Source organism: Sinocyclocheilus rhinocerous, unplaced genomic scaffold, assembly GCF_001515625.1.
Source record: "Sinocyclocheilus rhinocerous isolate Xijiao unplaced genomic scaffold, SAMN03320098_v1.1 scaffold3172, whole genome shotgun sequence".
Classification (NCBI taxonomy): Eukaryota; Metazoa; Chordata; class Actinopteri; order Cypriniformes; family Cyprinidae; genus Sinocyclocheilus; species Sinocyclocheilus rhinocerous.
The window spans coordinates 109,201-126,594 of NW_015664027.1; the positions used below are offsets into that span (position 1 = coordinate 109,201).

General features: G+C 41.3%; 1 protein-coding gene across 3 annotated transcripts in view; it reads left to right on the top strand.

Moving 5' to 3' along the window:
* The window catches only part of LOC107729411 (diacylglycerol kinase beta-like), a 110,952-nt gene extending 97,455 nt beyond the window's left edge, over positions 1-13,497 (top strand). For 2 of the 3 annotated variants that reach the window (XM_016539899.1, XM_016539900.1), the window contains exons 24-26: positions 6,703-6,823; positions 7,629-7,689; positions 9,436-13,067. In XM_016539899.1, coding sequence (XP_016395385.1) covers positions 6,703-6,823; positions 7,629-7,689; positions 9,436-9,531 — 278 coding nt within the window. In that variant the 3' untranslated portion in view covers positions 9,532-13,067. Of the gene's footprint in view, positions 1-6,702; positions 6,824-7,628; positions 7,690-9,435; positions 13,068-13,264 lie in introns of those variants that run through there. The other variant, XR_001638576.1, reaches the window with a different exon arrangement.
* Positions 13,498-17,394: the final 3,897 nt, after the last annotated feature.

The following is a 17,394-nucleotide window of genomic DNA, read 5'->3' on the forward strand; positions in this document are numbered from 1 at the left end:
TTTCAACTACATGTAAACTAACTCTCATTAGAGTATTAGTAGACTATTAGGTTAGAGTTAGGTTTAGGGTTAGTTGGATAAGTTGACTTGTTGCAAAGTTACTTCTAATCAGCAGAATATATAAAGGGGACTAATGAAATAAAGTGTTACCCAAAAGCCATTTAGATGCTGTTTTTTTAGGTTTTGCTATGTAAAACCTTTCATTTAAAAAATGCAATCGTTATTACTTTCTCTTTGACATATGTAGGCCTCTGCTTAATGAAATTAATTGAAGCTTCTCACAGAAGTCCTTGTTGAGCAAGTAGGCGTTCCTGGAACGTACTAGTGACGTTTTAGAAGTTGGCCACATTCACTGAGGACAAGTTGTGTGATGTGCCGTGAAATTTGCTCTGTGAAATATTAAAATTTGACAATGACTCACTGACTTGCTCCCTGCGTAAATGCAATATTAACAGCTGCTGAAATTATTATCTTACAGTATCAGTAACACTGAAATCAGGAACAGAATTTTACTTTTCTTTGTGTAGTTCGTATGGTTCTGAGTGGTGTCAGGAGACCAAATCTGTCAGGGAGAAAGAATGAGGACTCAGTAGCGAATGTTCAAAACAACGTTTATTTGGGAATACCCAACAAGGAAGATGACGAGAGTCAGATAGGTGAAGGGTGGAGGTAACTCCGGGTAGCGCAGGGACACCAACGGGCAGCTGACGGTTGAGGTATCGTGCAGCGAAGTCCACGGCAAGGAGAAAAGGAAACTCCAGGAACAGAGACACGAACTGAACACGGTGACAACATGAAACGATCTGACAACACAGGACAGAAAACACAGACATTAAATTGGCCAGCTGATAAGCCACAGCTGGCGCTTAATCAGCTGATGGCGCTGATCACCAGCACACAAACCACACCCACACCCACAATGACACGGAGAGCCTCCGGACCGTAACCTTCCCAGTCCACCAAGTACTGAAATCCACGTCCCCTCCGTCTTGAGTCCAGAATGCGGTTAACCGAATAGTTGGGTTCCCCGTCTACGAGATGTGGCGGTGGGGGAACCGGGGCAGGCGGATTAATGGGTGAACGAAAAACGGGTTTTAATTTGGAGACATGGAACACGGGATGAATTCTCCTGTACGCCGGAGGAAGTTTGAGGCGGACTGCCACCAGACTAAGAATTTTGGGCTCTTTTCCAAGTGCGACGGCACCTCTGGACGAAGGCGTGAGCGGAGGGGACCGCGACTTCGGATTCCAGACTGGGAAAAATAGGTGGCTGGTACCCTAAACTACATTCAAAAGGAGATAGGCCCGTGGATGACACTGGTAACAAGTTGTGTGCGTACTACACCCATGAGAGTTGTTGGCTCCAGGAGGAAGGATTCTGAGTAACCAAACATCGCAACGTTCTTGATGAGTCTCTTGGGTAAAATACTCTCGGGAGTGGACGGGCTCTCAGAAAGTTCAAAATCGCGAGACAACGCATCGGGTTTGATGTTCTTAGAACCTGGACGATAGGAAAGAGTAAAGTCGAAGCGACCGAAAAAGAGTGCCCACCGAGCCTGTCTCGGACGAGATGTACCCCAAAAACAGAACTGACTGTGCATGAAACGCACACTTCTCAGCCTTGACAAAAAGCCCATTCTCGAGCAGCCTCTGGAGCACTCGTCTGACGTGCTGAACGTGTTCCTGGAGAGAAGAGGAAAATATCAATATGTCATCCAGGTAGACATATATAAACTGATCAACCATGTCTCTCAGCACGTCATTCACAAGTGCTTGGAAAACCGCGGGGGAGTTGGATAACCCGAAGGGCATAACAAGATATTCAAAGTGCCCTCTGGGGGTATTAAACGCGGTTTTCCACTCATCCCCCTCCCTTATGCGGACCAAATGATAAGCATTACGCAAATCTAGCTTGGAAAAGATGGACGCCCCCTGCAACCGCTCGAAAGCTGACGACATCAACGGCAAAGGGTAAGTATTCTTTACTGTGATGTTGTTCAGCCCCCGGTATCGATGCATGGTCGCAGAGAACCGTCCTTCTTAGCCACGAAAAAGAATCCTGCCCCAGCGGGAGAAGAGGAGGGCCGGATGAGCCCGGCAGCTAGAGAATCAGAAATATATTTCTTCATGACCTCCCTTTCTGGAACAGAAAGCGAATATAACTTGCCCTTAGGCGGAGACGTACCTGGCACTAGATCTATGGCACAGTCATAGGGACGATGCGGAGGAAGAGAAGCAGCCCGGGACTTACTGAACACTTCCTTCAGGTCAAGGTACTCCTCGGGCACGTTAGACAGATTCACCGGCTCATTCTGCAACAAAGAAGAAGACACAGACGAACAAGCAGACAAGAAGCATAACAAGGTTCACTCCACGCCGATATGGAGTTACGACCCCAATCCACCCTGGGACCATGTTTAACCAGCCAGGGATGACCAAGGACAATAGGTACCCGTGGTACCAGAAAGGTGATCTCCTCAGAATGATTGCCTGAGGTTATGAGGGTGATCGCGGAGAAAACAGGAAGTTCCGACCTAAGGGTGCAACGGCCTCGTTGCTCACGCCGCTGAAGACGCGCGTCAACGCGAATGGCTAGGTCGATCAGTCCGTCAAGACCAGAGGGTAACTCCATAGCAAATATCTCCTTCTGAATACGGTCAGCCAACCCATGCAGGAACATGTCCCACTGCGCCTCTTCGTTCCATTTACATTCGTAGTTCGGCCAACATGCGTGCGGTCTCACGACCCGTCAACGCCCGATCAAAGACCCGTCTCATCTCCTGAGAGAGGGCCTGGAACGAAGTGCAACAGGAATGTTTATTCTCCCACACCGCCGTTCCCCACAGACCCGCGCGTCCTGACAGCAGTGTCAACACTACAGCCACCTTTGAATGTTCTGTGGCGAACGTCACTGGTTGGAGAGAGAAAAACATCGAACACTTAGTCAGAAAGGCTCTACAGTGGTTAGGCTCACCAGCATATGTCTCTGGTGTGGGTAGACGTGGCTCATGCTGACGTCCGATGCCTGTAGATGTAGAGGGAACCGGCGGTGGGAGTGGCGCAGTGGGTAAGCTCAGCTGTTGTAGTTGGGTGGTGAGCTCGGACACCTGCGCTACCAAGGCTTGCACAGCCCGTCCCGTAGCTAGCATATGCCTGTAGTTGTAGAGGGAACTGGCGGTGGGAGTGGCGCAGTGGGTAAGCAGCTGTTGTAGTTGGGTGGTGAGCTCGGACACCTGCGCTACCAAGGCTTGCACCGCCCATCCCGTAGCTAGCATCTGCTCCTCCTGACGATCCATGCGTGTATTGTTGTGTGATAAAGTTCTGCAGATCCGTAGCATTTGCTGAATCCATAATGTGGTCAGATCGTTCTGTCAGGGAGAAAGAATGAGAATTCAGTAGCGAATGTTCAAAACAACGTTTATTTGGCAATACCCAACAAGGAAGATGACGAGAGTCAGATAGGTGAAGGGTGGAGGTAACTCCGGGTAGCGCAGGGACACCAATGGGCAGCTGACGGTCGAGGTATCGTGCAGCGAAGTCCTCGGCAAGGAGAAAAGGAAACTCCAGGAACTGGTCAGGAACAGAGAGACACGAACTGAACACGGTGACAACATGAAACGATCTGACAACACAGGACAGAAAACACAGACATTAAATAGGCCAGCTGATAAGCCACAGCTGGCGCTTAATCAGCTGATGGCGCTGATCACCAGCACACAAACCACACCCACACCCACAATGACACGGAGAGGGCTAGAATGAGTCAGTGAGCCCATGAACCGTGACAAAATCTTTATATTAAATGTTTTCAGTGTCTAGGTTAATTCTGGGTTTTGCCATTAACGCTAAGCAGATTTTGGTAACAATTTATAATATGGTTATATTAGTTAACATGAACTAACAAAAATATTTAATCATAGTTCATGTTAATTTCAACATTTACTAATACATTATTAAAAAAAAGTTGTATCTTAATATTTAATGGTCCTGAACTCAAATGAACTAACAATGAACAGTTTTATTTTTATTAAATTGTTAACAGGGATTAATAAATACTGTTGCAAATGTCTTGCTCGTTGTTAATTAATGGTAGTTAATGCATTAACTAATGGAACCCTGATTTTTTTTGTACCACTGTGCCACAAACAATACTTTTTAAGAATTATTAACATTTCAAAACATTTAATTATGAATGAGCATGAATTAACAAAGAGCAATAGTACATTAATTCATAAGAAATGCTGTAAAAACTATTGTTCATTTTTCGTTCATGATACCCAATGCATTAACTAATGTTTACATGTTGAACTTTCTTGTAAAGTTTTACCGAAATATTTTAGTATGATAACCGTATTTGTCATCTTAATATTTTGACCTTTCATTGAAAGCCAAAGTCAAAAGTGTCCATGTGTTCTGTCAGGTGACATTGTGAAATTATTAACAGCGTTTACACTGTTAAAACAACATACATTCTCATCTAAACAAACCATTGCTGTCTGTCTGGATTCTAGGCAGCTGATGGGAGTAAACATAAGCTGTTTGCGGATGTGCCTTTAAGTACACAGTGTCACACATCAGAGACCTTTTTGTTAATGACAGGCTGGATGAGCTTTGAATTTTATAGGCGGACCCAGCGTGAGTAAATTTGAAACATCTCTTTGTTAGATCACTCTGTATGGTGTGTATTTGGCTTGAATTGATGAGTAGTTCTGGCTTGTGTGGATGTTGTGCAACCATCAGCTGAAAAGCTAGCTTAAAGCTACCACTGATAGGCCATTAATGTGGGTCAACTTTTAGAATGAAGTATGAAAGAAAAGAGAGATTTGTATTACATGGCTTTTTGGATTGCAGTATATTAGTATAGCATGCCTCATTTTCTTGAGAATGAATTCTCAGTCTTGGATATGGCTTTAGTAAACTCATTTTAATTGCTTCTATTTTGCAAATGAAGATGGACATTGGATCATGTTCTTAGAACATGTCAGCGTTTTCAGCACTAGTCCTCAGATGGGTAATGCTGGTGACAATGAAACCCAAATGTTACTGCAAGAACTCTAAATACTGTCAACAGTTTTTCCAGGAATCTTTAAAGAAATGACTCTGAGGTACTTGGGTTCTATTTAAAACTATTACTATTAACAACATTTTTGTAAATTGAATTAAAGCCAAAATAAAATAAAATATTGGATGAAAATGACAAAAGCACATAAAATTACTAAAAATATATAAATAAATGAGAACTGAAAATATATTTTTAAAAATAATAGTATATAAATAATACTAAAATAGCACTGGATCTGTGTGTTCCATTATCAGCTCTAGATGCTGCATTCACACTCTTGAGATAAAGTTTCATGTAATACCCTCTTCTTCATGTAACGTGACGTGACGTGACATGTGGCCAAGTATGGTGACCCATACTTGGAATTAGTGCTCTGCATTTATCCCATCCAAAGTGCACACACACAGCAGTGAACACACACACACCGTGAACACACACCCGGAGCAGTGGGCAGCCATTTATGCTGCGGCGCCCGGGGAGCAGTTGGGGTTCGGTGCCTTGCTCAAGGGCACCTCAGTCGTGGTATTGAAGGTGGAAGAGAGCGCTGTACATTCACTCCCCCCACCTACAATCCCTGCCGGTACGAGACTCGAACCCGCAACCTTTGGGTTACGAGTCCGACTCTCTAACCATTAGGCTTTTTTGAAATAAAGAGGCTTTTATAAATCACTCATTTAGTAGGCCTGATTCTCCTACTCTGCAACAGGCATATAGTAATTTCACCAGTGTGTGTGTGTGTGTGTGTGGATGGGAGACTTGCTGCCATGACCCTGTTGTGTGTGAGCGAGAGAAAGTTAATGAGTGGGTAAAGGGATAACAATGTTCCACAAGCATTTACTAAAGCTTAGTCTACTAGTAGGCTTAACCACTGAGCTCAGTGCCTTTTCCCCTGTAGTTATTTGCTCATTTTTTTCCTCATACTACAAACTGAATTTGATTTTACTTTCCCATTGTGTAGAGTTTGCTATTGATATGCTTTTTAAAAATGCAATTTAGATTCACCTTTACCAAAGAAAAAAATAGTATCTCTCTTTTATCGCAATTGTTTATCCTAGACAGCAATGAGAGAGCATTGAGAATTAATGGAAACTTTTTCCCTATATCTTATGGTTATCATATTGTTCAGTCCCCCAGTATTCTCAGCATGTTTCTCTTTTGGAGTTTCTGAAGAGGTCTTAAAGTGTTAGTTACCCAAAAATGGAAATTCTGTCATGATTTATCTCACCCTCATGTCGTTCCACACCTGTATGACTTTTGTTCATCTTTGACATGCAAATGAAGACATTTTTAATTAAACCTTAGAGATTTTTGTCCCTCAGTGTTTGTATGTGAATAGATAAAACCATTTTGAAATGGCATAAGGGTGAGTACATTATGACAGAATTTTAATTTTTGGATGAACTTTACATTTAATATCACAAACTGCTCACAAAATATGCAATCAAACGATTTTATGATGAATTTGTCATCAGGTTCTTACAAGACCAAATGATCTGAGCCATGCCATCCAATTTAACTAATAATAAACAATGTCTTCTCCCTTCAGTTCTCCTTGGGAATTTTAGGGGGAAAAGCATTTGAGAAAAAGTTGATACTTAAATGAAACATAAACATTTGTATCTTCTTCTCTGGCAAAACAGATCTGAGTGATCAGCTCCTGGAGGTGGTGGGTTTGGAGGGAGCCATCGAGATGGGTCAGATCTACACAGGTCTCAAGAGCGCTGGGCGGCGCCTTGCACAGTGTTCTAGTGTCACCATCAGGTCAGCAGTTCATGCCTGTCCACATTCACATTGACTAAAAGTTCAGTATTTGTTCAACTCATAGACAAACACTCTGATTATTTGTGTCCATGGCTCTGAAACATCTCTCTTCCCCATCCCCCTCAGCAGGACATCCTCTCTTGGCCAGTGCAGCTAGTAAATCAGACCTTTGACCTGCTGTCACTCGCTTTGCCAACAGCTCTAACATTCTGGAGCCGCTCGTACTTATGAATAATGATGTTTGTAGCATGTCTAAACACACACACACACACACACTCCTGACGTATGCTAATGAACCGGTGGAGACTTAACACTTCTGAGGTGCTAGTTCACAAGTTTGTGTTGCCTTGGCCTGCTTCACTTAAACACTCATAATGACCTTAACAGTTAGTTCTGAATGGAAGCGAGGTGGTTATTCACAATTTTCGCTGATGTTTCCTCACCTATACACGGGGCCGTTCTGCCCATGACCTAATACTTTCCGTAATAGGCATTAATAGCGCATTCATCATTGTCATTCTCCCATACTGTGTTGCTTTAACTTGTAGTGGCCCTGCTGAAAAGACTAAAGTAACTTTTTGTAACTGTGTGTATGTGGGAATGGAGGTTCTGAACTGAGTGAGTGTGTTAGTTTAGAGAGTAAGGGGCTTGGCTGGGAACGGGGCTGTGGGAACAAAGAGCACAGTGTTCAGAGCCGTGCAGGAAAAGTGTTGTATAGGAGCCTCGTGCCCGCGATCTGCCTGGTCAGTGACCTGACCCGTAACAGCTCTGTCTTTTTTCTCTGTCCTTGTCTCTATGTCCACAGGACGTCCCGGCTCCTGCCCATGCAGATTGATGGGGAACCGTGGATGCAGCCTCCATGCACGGTCAGCTCATTTGATTTTGCTTTTATTTTTAAAAAAAATTGTGAATATCTTAAACAGACTTTTTCATGACCATACCAGCCAATGTGTCCAACACTGTAATTAAACAAGACAAGACATTTCACTAATGTGACTGCACCTTTAAGCCCCATTCACACCAAGAACGATAACTATAAAGATAATGATATTAGCGTCCACACCAGCGAATGATATCGTCTGTTTATTCTAAGCGCACATGCATCCGCCACTTTAAATTCTTGAGCTCGTTACAGCAGGATGGATTCTGATTGACTGTCAGTGTTTTATCGTTCATCAGCTGGAAAAAAATAGTTTTGAAAGCGATCACAATGATATCGTTCCTCTGTATCGTTATCGTTATAGTTGTGGTGTGAACTATGCTATTCTTTAATATTGAGAACGATTTTTAGAACTATATCTTTATCGTTATCTTTATAGTTATCGTGCTTGGTGTGAACAGCCTATTAGGCTGATTTCACCTACAACTCAATTGCTTGGTTCAAACCTGAGTTTGATTCCACGCCAAAGGTCTGTACATTTGAGTCCGACCCACAATACAATTAGGTCATGATACATCATTAATTGCACAACTCTAACCTGAACATAGTCCAAGTGGAGTTTTGAGCCAAACAACCCAAAATATTATGTAAAACGGACTCTGGTCCAAAACCAAAAGTTGAATTTAAAAATATGTTGGAGTCTTGGCCTAGTGCAGGGGTAGGCAAGTTCGGTCCTAGAGAGCCGCAGTCCTGCAGAGTTCAGCTCCAACCCTGAAAACAAAACTCACCTGCCTATAGCCTTAGTAATCCTGAAGACAATGATTAGCTTGTTCAGGTGTGTTTGATTAGGGTTGGAGCTGAACTCTCCAGGGCTGCAGCTCTCTAGGACCGAACTTGCCTACCCCTGGCCTAGTGGTTTGTGCACATTTTCTGACACGTTGAGTTATAACACAGACATGGGCGATAAAACTTCAAATCAGCTTTTTGGTATTTTTCAATTTACATTTTCTTTTATGCTTTTATCTCAAATAAATTACACTGCATTCAAGATGATTTTTGTTTTGTTTTGGTTTTTTGTTTGCAAGTACTTGTTGGTTCTGTGGAGCTGCAACAGAATAACTCTGCATTACTACATCCGAGTGGCAAAAGATTCTAAATAAAAACCATATTCTCTGCTTTTAAAGTTCCCAATGTGAGGTAATGTGAAGTCAGATACACCCAATGCTCAATGATAGAGCAGGACCTTTTCTCCATCTCAGAAAATTGCCTCCTCCGGTCTGTTGCAGCTTTGTACATTCACCCATCCCAGCAAGCAGACTGTTAATTAAAACACTGTCATGTCACACCCTGCCATTGACTGATTATGTCATTAAGAGAGGGGAATAAACATGCAGCTTTCCATCTGCACATAGCGCCAACACAATGTCCTCCGCTATATATACATCTCTATCAGTGCAAGCTCTATAAAAAGTGTGCCGCTGTGCTTTTAGTCCTCTCTAATTTGCCCAACTGTGCAGAGGGGAACATGGGATGTTATTTCAGTTTCAAGGTCAGCTCTCACTTTCTCAAATTTGTGCCTGTTAATCTGGACATGTGTGACTTCTGTCAGCTCATTTGCTGAATGTGAGCGAGACAACTGCTTAAAACAGTGAGTAATTAACAAGCAGAAGGATTTAACCAACTGTTCAGATTTGGTTGTCTTCAGAGAATAATCTTGCCTTCTTTCCTGCAGATACGGACCACGCATAAGAACCAAGTTCCCATGCTGCTGGGACCACCACAGAAAACATTCTTCTTCTTCAAAAAGCGCAACAGAAGTCGGGACTAGATGTGGGACTCCAAAATTCAACCACTCTTCTACAATCATACAAACACACTCAAACATCTCCACCTTCCTCAGCTAATTCTTCGTCTTTGGCAGGTGGCAGCCAAAGAGAAGAAACCTTTCAATCACTTTTGTGAGACAAATCAATACAAATACAACACTGTAATGGGCCTCTAATGGACTCCATCTCCCAACACATTCAGATGTTCATAGGCTGAACCAGTTGAACGGACCCTCTCTGAGTGTCATGACCACTTCCTGTGTCTTATCATCCAGAACGTCTTATCACAGGCTTGTGACCTGTAAGCTATGACTCAATTCCAAGTAAATCCCCCCTACCAGTAGGCCACTGCCTTGGGATCACACTGTGTGCCCTCTCCCTCCTCTTGAGACGGCTCATCAGAAGATACTGCCAATTTCAAAGAGAAAAAGAGAGGGAGGACCAGAAGTGAAGAGACTCGCCCAATAAAGGGAAAAGAAGTGTGTTCAAGTGAAAAGAGAAGGAGAGCAAGAGACACCCTGGCATGATAATGTTCTTCGCATGAGAGTTGGTGGTGCACATATGGACGTCACTGGGCCCGGGAACAAACTTTCCTCCTAAAGGAGCTCACTGAATTATACATCAGTGCATGCAAAGCACTCATTCCAGTGCCTCTCCAAGGCCCTGCAACATGCCATCACTAAAGAGATGAAGCAGCATACTCATCCATTATGATAAGATTATAAGATGTTTATGGGGGTCTGCTGATAGAGATAGGTCAGACTGGCCTGAATGAGATGAAACATTTCAGCTTCTGTTGTTTGCTCTGGGCAGTTCTGGTGTTCACCCTCAGGCCACAAAACTGACCAGTGCAAGTTTTGTTACAGTTAGCTGGATGTTCATTTATTCCCATACTGCCCTCTAAAACAACAATGCTAGCGTTCAGTATGGAGAATGGACCTAAGGTCTTTCAAAAATGCAAGGAGTTTAGAGAATCAGTGGACTAAAAGAGTTTGACCAATTAGCATTTATATCATAGCAATGTGGCAATCTGTGCAATTATTTGATGATTTTATCTTATTTTTTAAGCCAAATCAAAATAGCGTGCCATTAAGTTTGGGAGTAGATTCTGTGTGATTTTCCCTGTCGATTAAAAACATCTTACACCAGCCTATGCTGGCTATGCTGGTCTGCTGGCTAGTTTCAGAGGGTTTTGGGCACTTTTCAGCTGGTCAGGCTGGGAGACTTGCAGGTTACCCAGCTAGACCAGCTGAAGACCATCGTAATGGCCTTTTCACACCAACATGAACGTACGGCATGGAAATTCGGTCCAGTTTTCGCATGTGATTTCTTTGTCTGTTCAGACCAATGTGAAAAATGGAAGAATGACTGAATGAAAAATGCAACTTAACTTTATGACAGTAGGTGGCGCTTACAGAAAATGAGTTTTATGTAACAGCAGCGACTCAGGGCATGTGACCAAAAAGTGTGAATCGTATTGGTTGGCTGGTTTTCTTGTGTTGGACATTTCTGTAAAAAAAAAAAATCTGTGTGAATGTTTGTCTAAATCTGAGCAGAAGCATTAATAGCTGTTCATTCAAATTAAAATGTTTATCACACTGAATTTTCGTCTTGGTGTGAACAGGCCTTACACCAGCTAAGACCATCAAACCAGTTTAGGCTGTTTTAAGCATTTTATCAGCAAAGTACGATTTTAATAATTTTTTTATATAACAATAAGGACATAATGGTAAAACTTTAAGACAAGGATCAATTTGTTAACATTTGTTAATGTATTAGATGTCGACAGCTAACACTGAAAATATATTTACAGCCTTTAATAATCTAGATTAACCTTAATTTATAAACTCAATTGCTTGGTCCAAGTTCAATTCCACCCCATAAATTTATGCTATTGTTCATTGTCAATTCATTTATATTCATATTATGCTAAACAATATTCATTAATACAACCTGAAAATCTATGAATATATTGCATACATTATTAACATTGACCAGTAGTAATAAATCCTGTAAAATATTAATTGTTCATTGATGCATTAACCAATGTTAACAAATTAAATATTATATTTTGTTACAGAAATAATAGTTTAAGGAAAAATATGCTACACATTTCTGAAAAAAACCAAAGTCTCCATTCAGAGGTGGGCTCAAATCGAGCCAGCGCTGGTATTAACACTGAATCCTCTGGTCCCCGTCTGTCACAACAAGCTACTGCAGTGGGGTTTGATTTACTGCTGCATGGACGGAGCCTAAATTTAGCTTCCTATTTCAGGGCATGAAACACTATTCCTAATTGCAGCATGAAAACATCAGCTCGCAATTTCAGGTCGACAGTCAAACGGGTTTGAAAGAGGCCTAGATGAATGCAGAAAACAGAAGTTACTTACAGTTGCCGTCAACAACAGTGACTTCAAGATCCAAAAAGTGAGCTTTGTAATCTTTTAGCCCTTCGGAGAAGGCCCGTAAAGAGTATTTAATTTAAAGATGCCCACTATGTATCAGTATTTGTATAATCCAAGAGCCTTGTGTGCATATATATGAATGTGTTTAAAGGTATATCTTAATATAGTATCAGAGATTAGCAGTGATACCTAATGGGTCACATGATTGACTGTAGCCATCAGGCAGATGTTCCTGATATAGATCAACATGCAGTGATCATCAGATGCTTTCGCAGTGTGCCATAGGGTGTTGGAACTGTATATACATTTCACCAATACACAGAACTGGGGTCAGATTGACTTAAAGTTCATGTGTCGGCTTTGGAAACTGAGCGCAGGTTAATGTTCCCTTTAAAGAACACTGAACCGCAGAAGCTACGCCAGTGTCCTAAAAATGCTAATCTCTCCATATGACCACAGAACAGACCTCCACAGAACCATCACCTCCAGCCAGTGGGTCGGTTTATCATAGAAGTTAATGGTGGATTTGGCTAAAAGAGCCCCATTGTTTCTGTGGTCATTGGACAGATGGTTTATCCTGCGTGACAGTCTGGCGGTTTGGTTACAAGTGCATGTTTACAACTACTTTTCATTTTACAGTTTAGAATGATTTTAAACAGTCATGTACATATAGAAATTGTTTATATTTTCTCTAAAGTTTAACCACCGCATGCCTATTGAAACAAAGAAGACAAAGATGTCTGCTTGAAGAGAGACCACGCGGATTGTTGCTACTTTATTAGTTTCACATGATTATATTTTTGGACCCTATCCAGGCCCCTTGTATCTATCTACTGAACTTTTCCTCAATCAGTTAGTAGCATGTTCATTGTACAAGTACCTCTGTGGATGTTCTTTGTTCTGTTTTGTATTTTGTAGACTGAGGTTTGGCACCAATGTATGCTGATCAATGGGTAACTGAGGAATGTCACGTTTGGGAAATGTCATTTCTAAATCGTACTGATGTCACCTCCTGTGTCATTTCTGTGAATAACTGATAGCCTTAACTTACCAATACAAAATAGCATTTTGCCTGGAGCAAAGACTTTTGCAATACAAGTCACTAAGAAAAGAACCCAAATGAAGGAACAAAATAGGGGGAATAAAACGAGAGGTCAACATCTGTTTTGCCGTGTTGCAATAACTCATTTTTGTTAGTGTCATCGTACCCGCCTACTTGCTCTCAGAGAAAAGTGGTGATAGAGCGATGTCCTGCACATCACAAATGAGCTCCATGATGTCTCTGACACCACATATGTCTTCATTTGTGGACTAGGCTTTGTAGACTGAGGTTTGGCACCAATGTATGCTGATCGATGGGTAACTGAGGAATGTCACGTTTGGGAAACGTTTCATTTTCATTCACGTCACGTTTCATTTCTAAATCGTACTGATGTCACCTCCTGTGTCATTTCTGTGAATAACTGATAGCCTTAACTTACCAATACAAAATAGCATTTTGCCTGGAGCAAAGACTTTTGCAATACAAGTCACTAAGAAAAGAACCCAAATGAAGGAACAAAATAGGGGGAATAAAACGAGAGGTCAACATCTGTTTTGCCGTGTTGCAATAACTCATTTTTGTTAGTGTCATCGTACCCGCCTACTTGCTCTCAGAGAAAAGTGGTGATAGAGCGATGTCCTGCACATCACAAATGAGCTCCATGATGTCTCTGACACCACATATGTCTTCATTTGTGGACTAGGCGGCTTTTATCTATTATTTGTAGCTGTCCTAAAATCTACCCATCACTGTCTCTTTTAACATATAACAACAATACGATTCTATCTGTCAAAACCGTTCTGCCTCTTGCAGGGTTGTGCTCTATTCAGAATTTAATTAAGAATGCTTTTTAAATTCTGAACTTGAGGTTTTGAATTAAAAATGAACTGTAATTCAAAGAAGTTCATATAATTGTAATGTATAACTAGAATAACTCTGCAGCTTGACAGCCTTTTTTGAAAGTTTTGCAGAGACCTCGTGAAGTTTGAGGGTTTTTTGGGCCTCCCGGACCGAGAGAACGATGGATGGAAGGAAGGATGCATTGCCTGTTGAATTTCTTTGAGTTACAATTCAGTACATTCCTCTTCCTGTCATCCCAAATTCGTGTAGGGCGTGGGCAATTCTATTTCAATTCAAACTCGTGAGTTGAAAGGGAGACTTATTTATTTATTCATTTTTTTCAGTTCTGAATTTTGCCCAACCCTGGCATCTTCAGACCAAATCAGGAAAGATTTTTAAGGATGGTGAACCAGAATCCTGGACTCAAATATGAAGAGACAGTATGGCTTATCTCAGTGTAGCTCCATTCTTAGCTGGGTCAGATGAGCGCCACTGATGCAGTAGAGCCCATATCAACCCTGAATGTGATGTTCTACATGTGTGTTTAACTCACTGTCTTATTCCTGCCTTTAGGGTTAGTGTGGTTTGTAGCAGTCCATCTGTGTGGTAGGCAACAAGGTTCAAGGACAGGAGTCCTGCAGACTGAGATGGGGTTAAAGGGTGAGTCGTGCCCTTGAAAGACCCTCTTAGACTCTGTTACTCTGGTTCTTGTAAGCTGTTGGCATCCATGTTAATGGACAGAAGAGTTTTATTGAATAAATGGAGAGACTGAAGCTTTGCGTCTGGTGTGGGTCATTGGGTGGCTCGGCTGGGATGGTTACTCACATCTGGCAAAGGCGCCTGACACAATCCTCTACTTAACGTGATTGAATTTCAGTTCACACAATAAATCACAGATTTCGGTGCTCCTGTGCTGATGATATGAGGCACTCGGGGGAAATACTGTGAGCTTTTAGCGCTGTACTTAAGATCCACACAGTTCAGTCCTCATGTCAGCGCACTTTCACACTTGCTTCCATCTCTCAGACAACACCTTCAGTCATGATTGCAACTGCAAGATTTTTGGCAAGAACATTGGCAGATTTTTTAATTCAATCTTTCCAAAGTAATGGGTGTGTTATACTGTACCCATTATACTGTATGCCACATCACTGCTGACCCTGCACACTGAAGTGAGAATCTGTAATGAGGTTTTGTGGACTCCTCTAGACTCAAGACGATTGTACCTTTTAGGGGCAAAATTGAGTATGCTCAAAAGGTGCTAATAATATGCACCCTTTAGATTTTGATTTGGTACATAGGTGCGCCTTTGGAAGGTATTGCCCCAGATACAAGCTGTTATTGTGATATAACCAAACATTAAATCCTGCAGGTTTCATGAAATGAATTAAAGAAATGATCCAGCTTCACTACAAGTTAAACTCAAAATTATGCCGCAAATGCTTTCGTCCCTCAACTTTTAATGAACACAGAATATTCCTAAAAAAGACTCCCTTCACTAGCGGGGTATCACACATTGCAACACTTTAGAAATAAATAGAAAGAGGACATCTTATCAATGGGAAAATATATGTTCATGGATAATTCATAATATCACAACACTTGCAGTGTCATTTACAGTACCAGATGGTTGTCGTGTGAGGCTGTATGACTGTTTTAATCAGGCAGCTCTGTGGCCTCTGCACTTGTAAATACAGCCCTGTTAGAAGAAAAATGCGGATGACACAACAAGCTGTGAGCTGGGGCGAAGCCTACGTGTCTTTGGTGTGCAAAGACACTGAAGCAGGAATGATCTCTCCATGAACTATTAATAGTCATCAAGTCCCATCATGTCTCTCTTTGGGAGAGCACAAGTGGCCTGAGGCTGCGTTAACCTTCATTCCACTTCATTAACTGTCTGTACCAAGCTGATTTTACAGTGTTTTAATGGTGTATTCAGTTATTCAGCACATGCCAATCATATAACATGGATTACATACAATAACAAGGTTTAAAAGTTTAGATTTTTCTGTGTCATATATGATACCGGTGTAGGGATCAGATTTGCTGCTCTGTCTGTCACCCCTCATTTAACTCTATTGTCATGTGCTGTACCTCTCCTTCCATGGATTAGCCCACATTTCCAGAGAAGGGCAGGCTGCCAGAACTGTCACAATGACCCAGTCATGGGCATCTCTTCTCATTATCAGAGTGAGTGATAGCGGATCATTTCAATATTTGTCCCTAAAAAAAATGTAAGATATCAAAGAGACGTGTCCTGCGGATGCCTGTGTCTCCACCACTCAGAATTTAGGAAGCAGAATAGTGGAAATACAATATGCTCTTGGTCACCCCCTTCCCACATCCCACCACATTAGTGAAAGGTGCTATAAAAAGGAGACCCTGACAGCTCGGCAGAGCTGAAAAGCCCAGCTTTAGCAGCGTCAAGCAGGAGCAACAATGACACCAGTAACTGCATACTGCACATCTTGTTCATGCTATCATTGTCCTCCTGTGAAAGTGGGCTCTGCTCGAAAGCCAGAAAGATTTTGAAGATTATCCTCCTCACACTTGACGCAGGATTTCTCTCCCTCTCTTTTTCACAGAAACCGCTTTGTTAAATATAGAATCTAGGACATCTGGCCTTGACCACAATAATACATTGTAAATCCCTTGCACATCACAAGATTGTGCAGTTCATTGTGTAGCAGATATAATAATAATAATACTCTTTTTTTTTACTTTGAGTAAAATTAATGTTTGTGCATGGTTAGCAATACTTGTTTTATTCAACAACAAATTAGAATAATAATAAAAACTTTTATTTAATAATAAAATAACAGCAATAATAATAAACTTATCATCAGTATGATATATTATTATTAAATAATAGAATCTAATAGATTTGTTGTATTGCCTATTTTAACATTTTTTATTTTAGATTTTTACTAATTAATTTTCTGACAGTTTATTTTGTAGAGCAGTCTTTTCAAGTAATGTTAACCACAGACAATTTTTCTATTCACAAACTGAAAAGTACTATTCTAAATGTTTGGCAACCATTTTAATGCATGAAGTTTTTCATATCATATTTTGCGCCGTTGCAGTCGTTACAGAAGCTTGTGCGTTCAGCATTACTGACATTTAGTTGAGGTCGGTGCAGCCTGAACAGTGTGGGGTTTTGTGAATGGAGGTCTCTCTTTCCCCCCTTCACGGATCGAGTTTCACTTCATTGAGAAAAACAAGAGGCCGTCAGGGGGCTCAGAGAGGGAGGAGGTCCTCACCCCTGTTCAGTCTTATATTTACTTGAAGCATTTAATTTAAGGGTAGATTTGTTTCCCCATAATAATACAGAAAATGCATGATGTATTTGGAAAAGTCTCTTTATTCTAAAAGAAAAAAAATGTGCTAGGGACTTCAAGTAATTTTTTGTTGCTGACTAGCATTATTGGTCATTATTTTGTGTGTGTGTGTGTTTTTTTTTTAGTTGATTCTTATTTATTTTTTATTGTTCACACGTTTTTGGAGTAACGTTAACAAAGCTGTGGATTTAAGTATCGTTCATTCTACGTGTAAACTGCATTTATACGTTACCTGAA